Here is a 16,841-nt window from a genome sequence, read left to right as displayed (position 1 = left end):
CCTCACACATATTTTCTCAAGGTTTGGGAGTTTCCCAGCCTTGGCAGCCACTGAAAGCACGCCTTCCCTTGGATTATCACAATTCAATCACACAACTTGCTTTAAGAAACTCTTGGGGTGGGGGCAGGGTGCACAGAGCAGGAAATGTCCCCCTGTGTAAGGAGTCTGAAACTGAGGCCCATCGACATCACTGGGGCCCTCCAGGCTGTGACTCACAGGTCTCACTTCCCTGCTCTCCCCAGCCTGGATTCCAGCTCTTGGCCAGGATGTCTCAGCTCCTCTTCCTGTCTCCATTCCACTCTGACCCCTAAACAAAGCCAAAGTCTGGAGTCCACTGTGAAGACTGAAGTGCTGTGTGTGTGCTTGGGCGTCATGTGGAGAAGCAGCTACTGTGAAAACAAACCCTGACTTCCCTGCCCTCAGAAGAACTCCGTGCCCTCTTCCAAGCGTGCACGTTGACGGCTTGAGATGGAGCTCTTGGTTACTGGGTCTTGAGAAATGACAGGTAGATTTGGCACATTCCTTCCCATTGGTGTTTTCATTGAGTTCTTATGTACGAAGCACCGTAGTAAACACTTTAAATGCATCCCTCCTTTGATCCTTACAGCATCCTTAGGAGGTGTGTTCTATTACCTCCACTTTATAAATGAGGAAACCAAAGCTAAGAGAATTTGCACGTGATTACACAGCTAGTAAACCGTGGAGCCAGGATGCAAACACAGTCTGTCTCCCTCAAGGCAGATTCTTGGTCTCTGAGATGCTGTGCTCAAAGGCAGCTTGGAGGACTCCTAACCCAACTCTTATTCTTAATGCCTCTCCAACGACTTTACTGAACACTCACCTCTTCTCCAGGGAGTAGAGCATCCAAAAGGCACAAAGGAAGGGGCATGGGATGGTGAAGTAGATGGCCCAGGTACCGCCTCTGTCATGGTTTCTGTTGAACTGGCTTTGTCCTTTGAGAAGACAAAAGGAAGCTGGAAGAGTTCCACAGAACCTCTGCGTATACTGAAAGGGGGCCCTGGCACATCCCTCCGGTCTTCCCTAGTCTATGTCAAGTTTCTTAGTCATTCATTATATTGCAAGGCCCTGCTATCCTGCTGCCTCTGGGCCTACTGCACTTCCTAATAATCCTTCAATGTGGTCACACTTATTAATTGTCACAGTCCAAGTGGGTGGGTCTAATCGGCTTGGAGACAGTAGGACAACTCCTGCCTTGCTCCACATGGCCATCAGTTTGCACCATGTTGTGGTTTGAGATTGACTCCCCTGGCTCTTGTATTTGAACATGCAGTCCCAGCTGGTGGCTGGAAGACTGTGGATCCTTTAGAAGGTGGAGCTTAGTGGGGGGAAATGAGACCATGGCGATTGGCCTATCAACATATAGCCTGGTTTTGCTTCTGTCCTTCCCTCCCCTTCCTGGTCTGTCAAGATGGGAACAAACAACTCCATACCCCTTCTGCAATCGACATAGATTGATCCTATCATCACTCCCTGCCTGCCACCATGTGCCGTACTCTTCAACCATGCAGGGGAGTAAGTCCTTCCTCCCTTAAGTTGTCAAATATTTTACCATCATGGAAAAGTGATGGGAAACACAACTAATATATAAAGCTTAGAATTTCCCTCACTCCCTTAGAAAAGCCCTAACTACAGCCATACCTTAAAGACAATGAGTAAAAGGCTTTCTAAAGACTTCTTGTGGGGTTGGGGATTTAGCTCAGTGGTAGAGTACTTGCCTAGCAATCGAAAGGCCCTGGGTTTGGTCCTCAGCTCTGGAAAAAAAAAAAAAAGATTTCTTGTACTTGCTAGTGCCAAGGAGAGCAGATCAAAATGACAAAAATTAATTCAATGTGGGCCAGGTGGCTCCAATTCTATTCACCAAAGTCTGACTCTATCACTGATTCCTGTAGATGTTGGTTGAGTGGCTATGCGTATGCAAGATGGCAATAAAGAAACCCCCAAACAAATTAGGCAAAATCATCCTGATCCTGAAGTGGAGAAAATGCTGCAGACAGTTGTATTTTGCAGTCCTTCTAGCTGCTAGTTTAAATGCTTCAATATTTAGACACAGGAGCATTCTTTCAAGATGGGTCTGGTGCCACTTAGTCTGAATTTGGCATTTCTAGCAACTAGGGAAGGAAATCAACCTTTTATATTGATCTGATTGATTTATAGAATTTTTAAATGAGTGAAAAATGCATGTAATATTATGCAAAGGTTATATTTGAGCGGTTCATTAAAATGATTAAAGATATTTGTGGGAGAGTTAAGTCCCTTCCTTCATCTTTTGAGAAACTGTCATAAAATTATTCTATGGAAAAGGACGGAAATTCAGTCCTCCTTTATACTCCACAAAACCTCCCTGAAGACTAGCTTTTCTTTTTTTTTTTTTTATTAACTTGAGTATTTCTGATATACATTTCGAGTGTTATTCCCTTTCCCGGTATCCGGGCAAACATCCCCCTCCCCCCTCCCCTTCCTTATGGGTGTTCCCCTCCAGACCCTCCCCCCATTGCCGCCCTCCCCCCACCAGTCTAGTTCACTGGGGGTTCAGTCTTAGCAGGACCCAGGGCTTCTCCTTCCACTGGTGCTCTTACTAGGATATTCATTGCTACCTATGAGGTCAGAGTCCAGGGTCAGTCCATGTATAGTCTTTAGGTAGTGGCTTAGTCCCTGGAAGCTCTGGTTGCTTAGCATTGTTGTACTCCTGAGAGACACAGCCAGAATACAGCAAATACAGAGGCGAATGCCAGCAGCAAACCACTGAACTGAGAATAGGACCCCCATTGAAGGAATCAGAGAAAGAACTGGAAGATCTTGAAGACTAGCTTTTCTTAAACCAGAAGGTGCCATGTAATTTTTTAAGGGAGGAAAGCTACCAATGGTCATACCCAATTATGATGCCCAAGAAGTAAAAACAAGGACCAGCATGGCATGAGATCCCAAAGGGTGCAACAGTGACATACATGCCTCAGTGGTCAGCAACAGCTCTCTCATTGGACTTAAGGCTCACACAAGAGAAAAATAATGCCTAGTACTGGAAACCTAGCCAACCAGCTGGGGTCATGGGGTCTTGAAGGAGAACACACAAGCACTCTACTGGCCCATCAGTATTCCTAACTGCATTCCAAACATTTATCCTCATAGCCACAGGTAAATATAGGTCTCAAACAAACAAACAAATAAACAAAAAACAAAACAAAAAAATTCGTATCAAAAAACCTTGTTTTAACAAATGAAGACCAACTGATACATTATAATGCAACCCCTGCACCTAAGGCTTGGGGACCACAATAGAAGAGAGAGCAGCAAAACTGAAAGAGCCCAAAGTTTGCTGAGATTGCATCTCCAAGAAATGTCAGAGAAGTCCACCATGAAGTCTCATCACCATGCTGACTGAACAAGGGAGACACCAATAGGCACATTATGGAAGGGGGAAATCTCATGGTGCATCAACCCTAGACAAAGAACTACAGGAATCTAAGGACATGCTGAGATGTGGAGAAATAGACTTCCCCAGGGAAGAACTCACTGATTATCCAATATCATGTGGTCAGTCCTGAGATCGAACAGACCGAGTGCGTGTTTGCGTGTGCATCTCTCTCTCTCTCTCTCTCTCTCTCTCTCTCTCTCTCTCTCTCTCTCTCTGTGTGTGTGTGTGTGTGTGTAGGGAGAAAAGGTAACAATTTCAGAATTAGTAGAAGCCATGAATTTAAGAGAAAGATACAGGGATAAAGGGAAGAGAAGGTTGAAGGGAGAAGAAAGAAGGAAATGATGCAACTATATTTTAATTTCAACAATAAACAATGAAAATGCAAAAAAGTCACAGAAATCTTCAATAAATTTATCATAACACTTATAAATAACTCTTAAAAATTTGAGTGTATTGATACATTTAATTTGGTGAGTTACTCATGGGGTACACTTGCTGTTTGACAAAGTGATTTTTTTTAATTGATATCTGACTAATCTCTAGAAAATTGAAATTTGTTAACCAGTTTAAAACTGTTCCTAAACCATTTTCATCCAAATTTTATGAAGAAAAATTAGGTTACCTTTTTCCCCCAGCCTTCAAATCCTAAAGAATGAGCTTCAGAATTCTGATCTATCACAGAGAGCCTTCCAGGGATGTCACCTTTGTTCTTTGTGCTACAGAGACTCTGTACAAGTCTTCAAAACAAATTCTCCAGAGAGGAGAGAAGGAAAGAGAGGGAGAGAGGGAGAAAGAAAAAGGAGGAGGAGGAACAGAAGAAGAAGAGGAAAGGGAGAGGAAGAGGAAAAGAAGAGGAAGAGAAGGAAGAGGGTGAGGAGGAGGGAGAAGGAGGAGGAGGAAAAAGAGGAGGAGGAGGAGGAGGAGGTGGTGGAGGAGGAGGAGGAAAGAAAAGAAGAAGATTCTATTGAGGTACTCCATCCAGGTAGCCAATGGAAAGTGAACTAGCGATCTTTGAGAACTATTATTCGATAAGATACAAATGCACCTATTGCATTATCAGCAACATCACCAAAAGAACAAAAGGATAGGAGCTGGTGAGATGGCTCAGTGGTTGAGAGCACTTGCTGCTCTTGCAGAGGACCTGGGTTCAGTTCTCAGCACACACATGGTAGCCCATGGCCCCTCTACAACTCCAGTTACAGCAGATCTGATGCCCTCTTCTAGCCCCCAAGAGCACCAGGGATACATTACCGCAGCACATGGTACACAGACATACATACAAAACACTCCTGCATGTAAAGTCAAAACATGAAATAAAACATAGAAAAGGGAATATCTAACCTCTACCTAACTGGCAAACAAAATAATGGGTTTGTTATCACATGTGTGCCCATGATGCTGTGTTCTTTGCTCAAGTCCCATCTTATGACTTTCCCTCTCAAATGGTGCATGCCTCCTACGCTCATGCCTTAGGTTGTGTTTTTAAACCTAGGTCCTGCAGATGAGAATACAGCATGCGACTTACCTCTCTGAGTCTAGATTATGCTTCTTACCATGATGATCTCCAGTTCCACCCATTTTTCCTGCAAATGACCTCATCATTCTTATCATATACCTTCCACCCATCGGTGGTGCACTGGAGGCTTTACAGGAATCTCACCTAACCCCACCCAGAAGAAGTTTAGGCTCGAAGAAGTAACTTCTTCGAGACCACACATCTACTGAGCAGCACAGTCTTCCTCAGATGTTAGACGTTTGTTACAACACGGAGCTGAGCATCCACAGTTAGTCACACCCCAGGGGACTCATTTTACAGGTAAAACTGACTTAAAGACGGCCATGCTGAAGCCAACACATACTAACAAGATGCCCGGTCATCTTAACATCTTTCACATACCTTTCACGTGGTTAGTTGATCCATCACTGTAGGCTAAGTCTGCTCACTGTTTTCCATCAAGAGCAAAGACTCCATCCTGGTTCTTTGTGCATCCCTAAGGTCATCTAGGATTGGATTCCTGGCATGGCTCTGCTCACTGAGGTTTGAACCTTAACAGCCAATCTTCACTTGTAGCCTGATGATACGCATACCCAATGGAAGAGTTCATTGTCAAAATTTAATGAGCTCAGACCTGAGGCTCAATTCCTGTCTTATGGTCAGTGGTCAACATGGCTCTGCCTTTGAATCTGCTCACATCTGAGCGACGGCCTACTGATTACATGTCTATGAAATAAGCACAAGGGAGGGTAAATCCATAATCTATAGTTACCCCAAAATTCTGTTACAACATGACATTTTCTCTACTTTAAGTACTTTGAGTAGAATACCAGTCATTGATTTTGTGTGCCTGCGTGTGGGCATATGTGTACCACAGCATATGGGTGGAGGTCAGTTTTGTGGGAGTCAGTTCTCTCCTTCCAACATGTGGCTCCAGGGACGGAATTCAAGGTCATCAGGACTGACAGCAGGTGTCTTCACTTGTTGGGCAATCTTATTGGATTCTTTGTTGTAACTTTTCATGTGAGCATTATTAACAAATTATCTAAAATCTCACTTAGAAATGGATTGGAGTACCTTTGTATTTATCCTCCAAGCTCTTTGCTGGTACAAAAGGCTACAGGCACAGAGTGTTAATGAATTGCTAATGAATTTGCTAATGAATTGGGTGGTAAAATAAAAAAAATCCTTTATTTTTTTTCCTCTCTCTTCAGAACAGAGTCTCAAGGCATTTTGCCCAGCCACATGAGACAAGACAGATGTGGTCTGATCTATAACATTTGAATTGAAGGAAAATTCAAGTTCACTATTGACTTCACGTGCTTACTGTTTAAAGGACTTCTTCCAAAGTCCTTTATACAAGAGTGTATTTCATTTTGAGAACAGATGAATATAGGGAATGTTGCGTGCTCCCTGACAATACTTTGAAACAACCAAGGAGAAATTCTTATATGAAATCATTTTTGTCGAGTTTTCTAAACTAATGACAGACACAGAACCTATTTTCTCCGTATTCTGAATTATGGATATAAAACTGTATATTAAACACAGCGTTGTCTTATTGTAACATCAATTCCTACTGTGTTGCTCCTCTGCCAACATGAGATTCTTCTCTGGTGCATACAGTACAGTGTCACCTTGCCTTACAGGTATAATGCAAATTTGCAACAGAAGGTGAACCAGGCAAAGGGAAAGCATGTTTTCTCAGCCTTCGGTGAGAAGGGTCTTACCTAGTATTTTCTGACTCTAAAATCAGTTGGAGTGCCGACAGTGACTGTGAATTATTGCAGTGTCATAGAAAACCCTGAACTCAATCTGAAATAAGTGAATGGAGAGTGACTGATCCAGTGAGCAGACTATGTTTAGTCCATTAGGAGAAGACAGAAAGACACACATGGAGCTCTAGAATAAAGCTCCGGTCCTCTCTCAGCATCTGTTCCTAACCTTTAACTCTTACAAGTAAGGAAACAATCTTGATCCTTACCTGTAGAACATCTGTTTGCAAAGTTGGTCCTTGGTAAACACTGTGGAAAATCTTCACGAGGGTCCTTCTGTGTATCCTGCCCAAGCCTTGCCTCCTGATCAATGCTGTAATGTTTATGACTTGCTTTAGGATACTGTGATGATTAATCTTAGCCTGATGGGCTTTAGAATTACTCAGGAGACCAACCTCTTGGAAAAGTCTAACTAAAGAGAGACCCACCTTGAATGTGAGTAGCACCATCCATGAGGTCCTAGACTGAATAAAAAACAGAAAGCACGCTGAATACCCCCCCTCGCTCTCTCTTCCTCTCTCTTTTCCTCCTGCTCTATGTCTTCTCCTTCATGCTGGATATATCATTGACTCTTGAACCAAAACATACTTCCTGCCTCAATTTACTTCTTCCCAAGTATTTTGCCACAGCAAATACTTATAAAAATAATTGGTCTGAGGAGCTGTTATTTTAAAGAGTTAGTAAGATTTTTGCAATGACTAACGACTGGTACACTGTAAGTTAGAGTGAAATGTAAGCAAACCAACCAAAATTTACTCATTTAAAGTTTAATGTTAAGGGCTGAGTTTGGAGCCCTTCTCAGCTTTTTCACCAGAAGCCTTGCCTTCCATCAGTATATAACAGGGCTGTTGCTATTGCTGCCATGTCAATATGTACTACAATATGCTACCGTCGACCAGTGTCCCGTTACCTGGGAAATGACAATGAGTACTACTTCTCTTCCATCTAGCCTTGCGTTTGGGGGTTGCTTCTCAGTTGTATTTTATCTGTGGAATGTGGAATGTCTCCCTCCAATCCCCTTTATCAGGATAAGATATTTTAGCTTAGAGACTTCCCACCCCCTAACTCACAGCACCAGGATCCGGTTACACTTATGCTGGCTCCTGAGCTGTGAGTCTGTGTTTCATGTTCTATGAGCTGCACACAACTCCAGACTCAAAGTTGTATATGAATCTTCAAACAACCAACCCAGCCCATCTTCCTGGATTCGATCCCCTACTGAGGTGAGTATGTGCTCTTAAAGTGCATGTGTTACAAGCAGTGAGTAACACTCTACTCCCCAAAGGGTGATGATAATTAGAGGTGAGACTTTTGGGGGCAATTGGATTAGATGAAATCATGAGATGTGGGCTTCCAGATGGCATCAGTGTGTTAAGAGGAGATAGACGAAAGGAGATGTCGACTAGCAGACTTGCTCTGCCTTGCCTGTGACGCCCCTCCATGTCCGCATCATGCATCGAAAGGGCCTTCAGCAGAAGCCAGCATTTTGATAGTAGACTTCCAAGCCCCAGCATCATAAATTTAAGCTAACGTCTCTTTGTAAACTATGATGTCTATGGTATTCAGCTGTATTAACAAAAACTGGATAAGAAGTCCCCTAAAATATCATCTACTACAAAAAGGGGGAAGGACAGAATAAAACTGGAGAAAAAAGAAAAGGGAAGAGGCCAGCTTTCTTATTCTCTTCCCCTTTTCTTGGCAAGGTGTCTAAAATTTGAAAACCACACAAATGCTGTGTAAGAAGACACTGTCGTCATCAAATTCATCTGTCCTATGTTGTGAAGTTCTTCTCATAACAATAAGTTGGCATAAAACATTAAGATACATATTGTCTCTTCATTTCATTATATATTAAAAACAAACAAACAGTGAAACCGCTGAGGCTGATGTTTTCGAGGTATCAAGAAGCTAAAAGTTCCACATTACAGCGGAGAGTCTTAGGCATAACTCAGTGTCTTCTAAGGACGTTTACTTGATGCTGCTGACAGTTTATTGCAACCTTGGTGTTATCAGTAGTTCTAGCTCAAACACTTTCTCCTAATTCCCTGCCCTTATCTCTGAGTCAGACTTCTGGGCTGGAAATGGTGTCTATCACATCAGCTGCAGGACTGCAGGCCAAGCTGGCAGGGACCGAGCTCTTGCCTCCCCTCCCAGATTCCAGCACACTCTCCATCCCAGTCAAAAACACAGTAAACAATTTTATTTTGCCTTGTTAATTTCTTTAACATGTAGGAAGATTCTGCAGTGTTCCCCGGGACTGGGGTTCAAGTTACTCTCATGTGGAAAAGCTTCATTTAAAAGTGCAATTTTAATTTTAGCATCAGTATTACTGGGGTGTGTGTCTGGTGTCTGTGTCTGGTGTCTGTGAATATGTGTTTGTCTGTGTAGGTCTAGGTGTGTGCCATGCATGTTCCGGTTTCCTCAGGGGCCAGAAGCCATCAGGTTTCTTGGAGCTGACGTCATCAGACATGGGTGCTGGGTCATCAGACATGGGTCCTGGGTCATCAGATATGGGTGCTGGGTCATCAGATATGGGTGCTGGGTCATCAGACATGGGTGCTGGGTCATCAGACATGGGTCCTGGGTCATCAGACATGGGTCCTGGGTCATCAGACATGGGTCCTGGGTCATCAAACATGGGTGCTGGGTCATCAGACATGGGTGCTGGGACATCAGACATGGGTGCTGGGTCATCAGACATGGGTGCTGGGTCATCAGACATGGGTCCTGGGTCATCAGATATGGGTGCTGGGTCATCAGACATGGGTGCTGGGACAGCAGACATGGGTCCTGGGTCATCAGACATGGGTGCTGGGACATCAGACATGGGTGCTGGGTCATCAGACATGGGTGCTGGGTCATCAGACATGGGTCCTGGGTCATCAGATATGGGTGCTGGGTCATCAGACATGGGTGCTGGGTCATCAGACATGGGTCCTGGGTCATCAGATATGGGTGCTGGGTCATCAGACATGGGTCCTGGGTCATCAGATATGGGTGCTGGGTCATCAGACATGGGAGCTGGGTCATCAGACATGGGTCCTGGGTCATCAGACATGGGTCCTGGGACATCAAACATGGGTGCTGGGTCATCAAACATGGGTCTTGAGTCATCAGACATGGATGCTGGGTCATCAGACATGGGTCCTGGGTCATCAGACATGGGTGCTGGGTCATCAGACATGGGTGCTGGGACATCAGACATGGGTCCTTTGAAAGAGCAACAAGCACTCTTGGCCACCGAGCTAGCTTATCCTTCTAGCATGATTTTATAAACATGGAGTCTAAGCCCTTTTGAGCCCAGTGAGGAACACAGACGTGCTCACTACTTCTAAATATGGACAGTTGTGTCAGAAAAGTGTCTCGTTTTCTACGTTGGCCAACATTTTATCACCCAAGGATGCATCTCTGACTCAGAGGTAGAGAGGAAGGTGCTAAGGGAGACGGGAGAGCTGGGTTAAGTTACCTACTTTGAAACAGTATGCTATGGCTTTTATTTTCTCCTCTCTTTTCATTGCAGAGGACCGAAGGGTGTTCACTGGTGAGGAGGCCTGACGAGGGACCAGAAGCTCAGATCTCCCAGCAGCTCTCTGCTCTCCTGTGATGTTGTGGTGTAGAAAGTGAGCTGCCAGTGGGGTACAGGTAATAAGGAGGCAGAGGAACGAAAGGTGGCAGACAGAGGGCACAGGGAGGAGGAAGGAGTGAGGGGCATGGAGGAGGGAGAGCAGAAGCCTCTGGGGTACAGGCAACGCCGCGCATCAGCCTACCAAAGCCTCCTATTAAAACAGCTGAACTAAGGCCAAGCAAGAAGCGCTGTAAAAGGGCACTGCTGTGTCTTCAACGCAGGGGCAGGAGAGGGGAGGGAAACACAGCCAAGAAACATGTGCAAGACAGAGAGGGCTCAGAGGCCAAACCCTACCTGTAATCATTCTGCATAAGGTGAGAAAAGCCTTCCTGAGAAAGTGTGGAGTTTTACTGGAATCCAAATTCCTAACATCAGAAATGATGCCAGGAGCCACTTGCGAGAAACTGAACCTTTTTTTTTTTCCTGCTACAGTGAAGAAAACTCTGTTTTCCTCTGTGGTCTTCCCACCCTGATTAAAGGAGGCTCTCTTTCCATTCGTTTACTGGAAGGGTTGGATAAAAGGAAGGGAGAGGAGCTCCCTGCAGGGTCTAGTTCATTGATCCCAGCAATGTCCCTTGGCTGTTAGGAACAAATGCACACATAGCTACTCCCTTCATCATAACGTTGAGGACAATGTCTCAGCAAGATGATAGGGGTTGAAAAGGAATGAAACCTGGACATTTTTCTAGCTACAGGGAGAAGAGTCACACATTATAAGTAGAACTACCAGATTGGACAACCTGCTTGCAAAAAACCCCCAAAATATAGATCTTGTTTTACTCTGTGTATGAAAAGAAATCTCTGGTGGATGAAAAATCTAATAAGAAAATTAAATAAATTTCGATGTTACTCTAGATTCGAGGAGAAATACGTAAGTTAAAAAGCCAATAAAGGGGCTGGGGATTTAGCTCAGTTGTAGAGCGCTTGCCTAGGAAGCGCAAGGCCCTGGGTTCGGTCCCCAGCTCCGGAAAAAAAAGAACAAAAAAAAAAAGCCAATAAAACCCCAAAGTCGCTTTAAAGAAGACAGTCGTATTTGATTAGATATACATTTTGAACTCTTATATTTTAGAAAACATATCAGTGAAATCCGGACATGGCGGAGCATGCCTGGAGTCAGCACTATGGAGATGGAGGAAATCGAATCAGAGCTCTGTGCTATCCTTGGCTACACAGGCAGATGGGGCCAGCCTGGGCTAAAGACCCTGTCTTTTCCCCCAAACGCAAGCAAACAATGTTCAGCATTGCTGGAGGTGGAGATCCATACCAGCACCGGGGATTTGCTTTGCTCTCTGAATTCAGGCAGGAGCAGTCCCTCAAAATGTCAATAATGGATCTTACACTCCGACCTTAGCTATACTCCTGCCTCTGCTCATGGCCTCCAGCTTTGGCCACTTGCCCCGGGATCTCGCACCTGAGTTCTGAGGTTCTCTGGGAGGCCACTGTACACACGCATGGGCTCGGGACGTGACAAGGATATGTTTCTGTATGAATTAGGGTTGTAATGAAGGCGAGGCGGGACGAGGCCATGATAATATGACAGCACCGCGTCTCTTTACTCAGAATACATTTATTGGTTTATAAAGCGTATGAACAGTTGGTAAGAACATTCCTCCTAAGAACAGAGAACAAGGACACACTCACATTATCTCTGATTCCCCTTTCTCCTCCGTTTGAGGTGAGAGAGATGGGTAGGGATAGCTGCGCATCCTCACGAAAGGATTCCTTCGAGTTTCTCAACGTCCTGAGCCACCAGCTGCTCAGACCTCACAGTCTCTGTCATGCTACATAATACTGATACGAAATGCGGATAGTACAAAGTTCCTTATATATAATATAAAGTTTCAATATATTACATTTGTTCCACATAACAGACTATAAATATATGTGCCACAGCATGTTTTACAGTCATTGGCCCCTGCTCGTCACGCTATGGTACCAAATGAAAAGTAGTTTCTCTTTTGAAAAACATATGCCCAAGGGCAAAAAAAAAAAAAACCAGTAGACACAGCTTTATATGTTAAATTCTAAACGATACAGTAGATGTTATCAGACCTTGGCTATAAAGTAATTTCGAAATCTGACTAGTGATTTTATCTGGAGAGCAAAACCAACCAATTAAGACCTTCTGCCATCACGTGGCCACAAAGCTAAAATACTGAGCACTGGGGAGGGGGGGGTGTGGCAAGACAGAAGTGGAGTTAGAGGAAGAACAAAGGGATACATCCTGTCTGAGCCTTTACCATCGCCACTTGACAAAACCCTCAGACACTGCCACCAGGGCAGACAAGTGGGTATCCACCCAGCAGAAACCCTGAGTTTCTGTTGTGTTCTCACAGTTCTTCAGCATGACAAGGAGCGGAGCCTCGGCCAAAGTCCCTCTCTTTTAGTATTCTGAGTTAAGGCACAGCCTGGGAGATGAGGAGCAAGCTGCGTCATTTCCTTCCTGGGGCTAGGCCAGGAGACACGTAAGAGTCCGGAAGGAACTCTCATTAGGAGTAGGAAACAGCACAGGGAACTCGCCTGTAGCCCAACCGTGAAGAGCACGCAACCTTCCAAAACCAAACCCCGACAGCCGCCTTGGCGTTTCCTGACAGGCCACATGCTCACCTCCACCACAGCCAGCACAATGCATCTGCAGGCTCCAACCGCTCTCTGAGCGAGCTTGCTCCTTCCTTCCTACCAGTCCACATCTCACACTTAACACTTGGCTCATAGCCCACATCCTCCACAAAGCCTTTTAGGTAGACTCAGCCCTGGGACATCTCACCCATCCCAACACACAAAGCACTAACATCGCCCATTTTATCCAGTTTCACAGAGGGCTCCATTGCCTGGGTATGGCTACTTCTTGGAGGATAGAGCCGCTGTTTGAACGTCTTTTGTTTTAACTGGTAGTGAGACCCGCAGCAGGGCACAATATATAGGATTTTTAAACCAATGGAAAAGAGAGTATAGTCAACACATTCTTGGGTCATGGGCATTTTTCTGGAAATGCCCTGAGGACAAGCTTCTTGCCGTCTGAGGTCCCTCTTCTGAAATGAAAATCAAATGCGGCTACTTCCGAGTGGTGGAAAGAACAACACTTGAAAATCTAAGCAGCACCTCTCGAGTTATTTCCAGGAGTTGGGGGCGGGGACGGGACAGGGCCACTTCCTTTTAAACAGGAGATGAGCGCAGTGTGGTCCCAGAGTCAACGTGCCCTGCAACATCCACCAGCTTTAAAAGTCCTGCCTCGTCGCTGGAGTACACGGTGGTATCTGTGTCGTCTGAGTGATACCCAGACTGGTAGCCGCTGGTCTGGTTGGAGCCTTCCGAGGCCACAGACTCCCTGCTTTTACTGGGCATCATCCCACTGTGGAAGAAATGGTAAGCAAGTGAGTGGAAAAGGGAAGCCAGTGCATTGCCTTTTCACACCCACCAAGTCCTCAGCTCAAGGAGGTGGAATCCCCTCCAGAGACACTAGCCCCTATCTCTCATTCCCTAACCAGCCTAGCAGGTTTCTTCAGACAAGGTCTACTCTCAGGTACTAGCATGAGCTTGTAGCTGCAGATAAGTCCTCTAATTTGGGTCCAAGTCTTTCAAGCCTGAGGTGAGATAAAAGCCATTCTCCTGAAGTATGCAGAACCCCAACCAATGGAATAGGTTTACAGCCTGGATGATTGGCGAATTTGTATACAGTGATAAGGGCCACAGGGTCTCTTTCATGATATTACAGGATATCAGGATGGTCCAAAAGATCAATTGAGTTTTTCCTGTCCGGTCATTTAGGGGGCTACATGGTTATGAGAAATGTTAATAAATTCATCAAGGGAAAAATAAAAGCTAGTAGAGTGTGCAGTCTGGCCAGACATGTCAAAAACTGCTTTTTCATCATCAAAACCATATTCTCTGGACAAATTGGGGGTCCAGTCACTCAGCAGCAACTGGGGAATGTTTCCAATGACAGAGTCATCAAGTCAAAACTAACAAACAACATGGGCTGTGTGGACCGAAAGGTCCGTCTGGCTTTGCCCTCGATGGGGTCTAATTCTCATTATTCATAGTAAAAGCCACAGAGAGAGTTTAATCTACTCTGTGTTCAGATATGGTTTAAAGTAAGAACCAGAAATATATTTCCCCCTCCCAATCCCACTCTTCAATTCCCACACTAAAACTGGTTTGTGTCTTAAACAATGGCATGATGCTGGCCACCTAGTACCTCTGACTAGGTGTTGTTGGAGTCAATGAAGGAAGCATGTGGTTGGTACCCTTGCCTTCTCCCTGGGCCTTAAAGAGAACAGCAGACTTTACTGTTGCTGTTGTTATTGTTGTACACGCATCACTCAAAAGTCCCAGGGGATCCCCATGTCATACAGTAGCTTGGTAATGTGTACATCAAATCTTTCGTTTTCCTACCTACAGTGAACCTGCTGGCAAATAAATAATTACTGTTATCCCATTATTCTTATAAATATAGATTTTTATAATGATTTTTAATATGTAAGTCAGGTACATGTATTCAAAGCCACTACATATATCCTGTTAAGCCATAAGGCAGAATGACTCAGGAGAAAATTTAATAGTTTTCCCACAACTGAAAGGGCAGTGACTCAAAGAATCATATTTAAATATATGTAAATAAATGAATGTGTATCTATTTACATATGGTCTTTGTTAACTACAGATAAAGCCATTTAAGTGCAGGCTTGACGGTCCTTCAGAGTCTGCAGTCTTCACTTTCAGGATCCTGGTACCTGGTGAGATCTTTGCTGTTTGGCCAGGACCGTAGAAACCACCAGTCACTCTGCTGGCCCGGATCAGTCTGCTCAGAAGTCCCAAAGCCTTCGCCAATTTAGTTATTAGAAATTGGCCAAATACTCTTAAACTTGCTTCAGTATTTTTTTTTCAGACTCACCAATTTTATTGTTTGGTTTACTTCACTTCTTTATCAAATTGCTCACTTGAGATATTAATGTCATCAGCCTTCAAAGGCACCGAAAGGGAAAACTGCTTTATTAGGTCCTCCCAAAAATACCCATTGAAATAGTCTTTCTTCATTGGCTGAGTCTTACCCAAAAGATGGAGATAATTTGTTCCTGTCTTCCAGAGTTTTCAGCTCTTCTGAGGCAAGGACCATCCCACTGTCTGTCTGGCTGTCCTTTTTAGGAGACAGTGAGATGACACGGTGAGTGTGCACGTGACCAGCTACTTTAAACCCTTTTCCCAATAGCTTGTCCCTAGCTGACAATAGGATTCAATGTCCTACGGAGGAGGGAGAGGGTGTGGCAGCCAGAAACAGTGCAAGCCACAAGGGAAGCAAATGCTTCTAGGAAGTAGACTTGGGCTAAGGAGAAAGGAAAGGCTGGGGAGCGGGGGTCTCCTTGTCTCTGCACAGAGGCATTTACATTTATTGAAGTTGGGCTATCTTGAACCTTGGTCCAGGTGCCTTTCATATGGCAAAACTAAAGATCCGTCACCCACCATGGCACACAGGCTCAAGGACTGCCTTAGTGAGGCTCCAAGACTCAGATGCTTAGGTTAATATTTATCTAGCTAGTATTTCACCCCAAGTTATTATTTCTACGACTATTTATAAAAGATGTACTTACATCTGGAATCACTTTTACTTCTGGTTCCTCCAAAGGGATATCTTCAAATGTTTTTACACTCACTGGCCGGCTTTTTCGCTTGCTGTTCTGCAGATAATGACTGCAAGAGAACAAATATTTATTTGTATTTGGGTGGTGGTACATTTGGCTGCGGATGCCTCGAGTGATATCTAAGTTCATTATCTTTCAACCGCAAGTCTAATAGCAACCTTCAAAACATCTCTGGTGAAAGAAAAACAGAATTCAAAACGAATTTTTTTTTTTTTGCTAGCATGCATGGAAGGCTTAATTTCCTGTGAAAGTCCATTTAAAAGTATAATAAAACTGAGAAGGGTAAAGGGGACCCTGTGCCTTGGAATCCTGCTTCTGAGGCTCAGTGCTGAACCAAGGACAAGGGCAGCTGACTCAACAGCCTTCTGATGGGCCCTGACTGGATGGGATTCCTCCAGTGATCTCTTGATGTACTGCATCGTGGTTTGCCTTTTTATAGCCATCTCCAAAGAGAGGTGTTCTTTCTACACAATACTCACACGGCAGCCTGGGCAAGGGAAAGACCTTCAGTATCCCTAAGGGACACTGTGCTGGACAGTGATCTCAAGTCTGCGTCTTCCTTCTACATGAACTCCAGATCTAGGACACAGATGGACACAGATCTGACTACACAAATGAGAGTCATGCCTCTGCCACCACTCCATTTCAAACGCATATTGGCAATAGTAATGCTTCTGCAGCATGCAAGGACGTTGGCAAGGTGAACAGCATGACAAACGTCAAGTTTGCGGTTCTTAGGAAGTGCAAAACTTGATCAACCAGCATTTGCTTCCCTGCTTTTGAATTCCAGAAGACCTTCAAAGAATGAGACTTGTCAGACAGCACATCTCCGCCTCCTTCGGGTGGTTCTTCCCTGCTACTTGACATTGGGAGA

The 16,841-nt window shown here is 44.6% G+C and overlaps 1 protein-coding gene across 1 annotated transcript in view; it reads right to left on the bottom strand.

The window, feature by feature from the left end:
- Positions 1-11,875: 11,875 nt before the first annotated feature.
- Positions 11,876-16,841, bottom strand: part of Kdr (kinase insert domain receptor) — a 43,167-nt gene continuing 38,201 nt past the window's right edge. The window contains 3 exon segments of the mRNA NM_013062.2: positions 11,876-13,680; positions 15,380-15,465; positions 15,917-16,016. Of these exon segments, the coding sequence (NP_037194.2) occupies positions 13,485-13,680; positions 15,380-15,465; positions 15,917-16,016 (382 nt within the window). The 3' untranslated portion in view covers positions 11,876-13,484.

The sequence above is a fragment of the Rattus norvegicus genome, chromosome 14, assembly GCF_021556685.1.
Source record: "Rattus norvegicus strain SHRSP/BbbUtx chromosome 14, alternate assembly SHRSP_T2T, whole genome shotgun sequence".
In the NCBI taxonomy this organism is placed as follows: domain Eukaryota; kingdom Metazoa; phylum Chordata; class Mammalia; order Rodentia; family Muridae; genus Rattus; species Rattus norvegicus.
The sequence above is the reverse complement of the archived record's forward strand: the minus strand, read 5'-3'. Positions and strand labels throughout refer to the sequence as shown.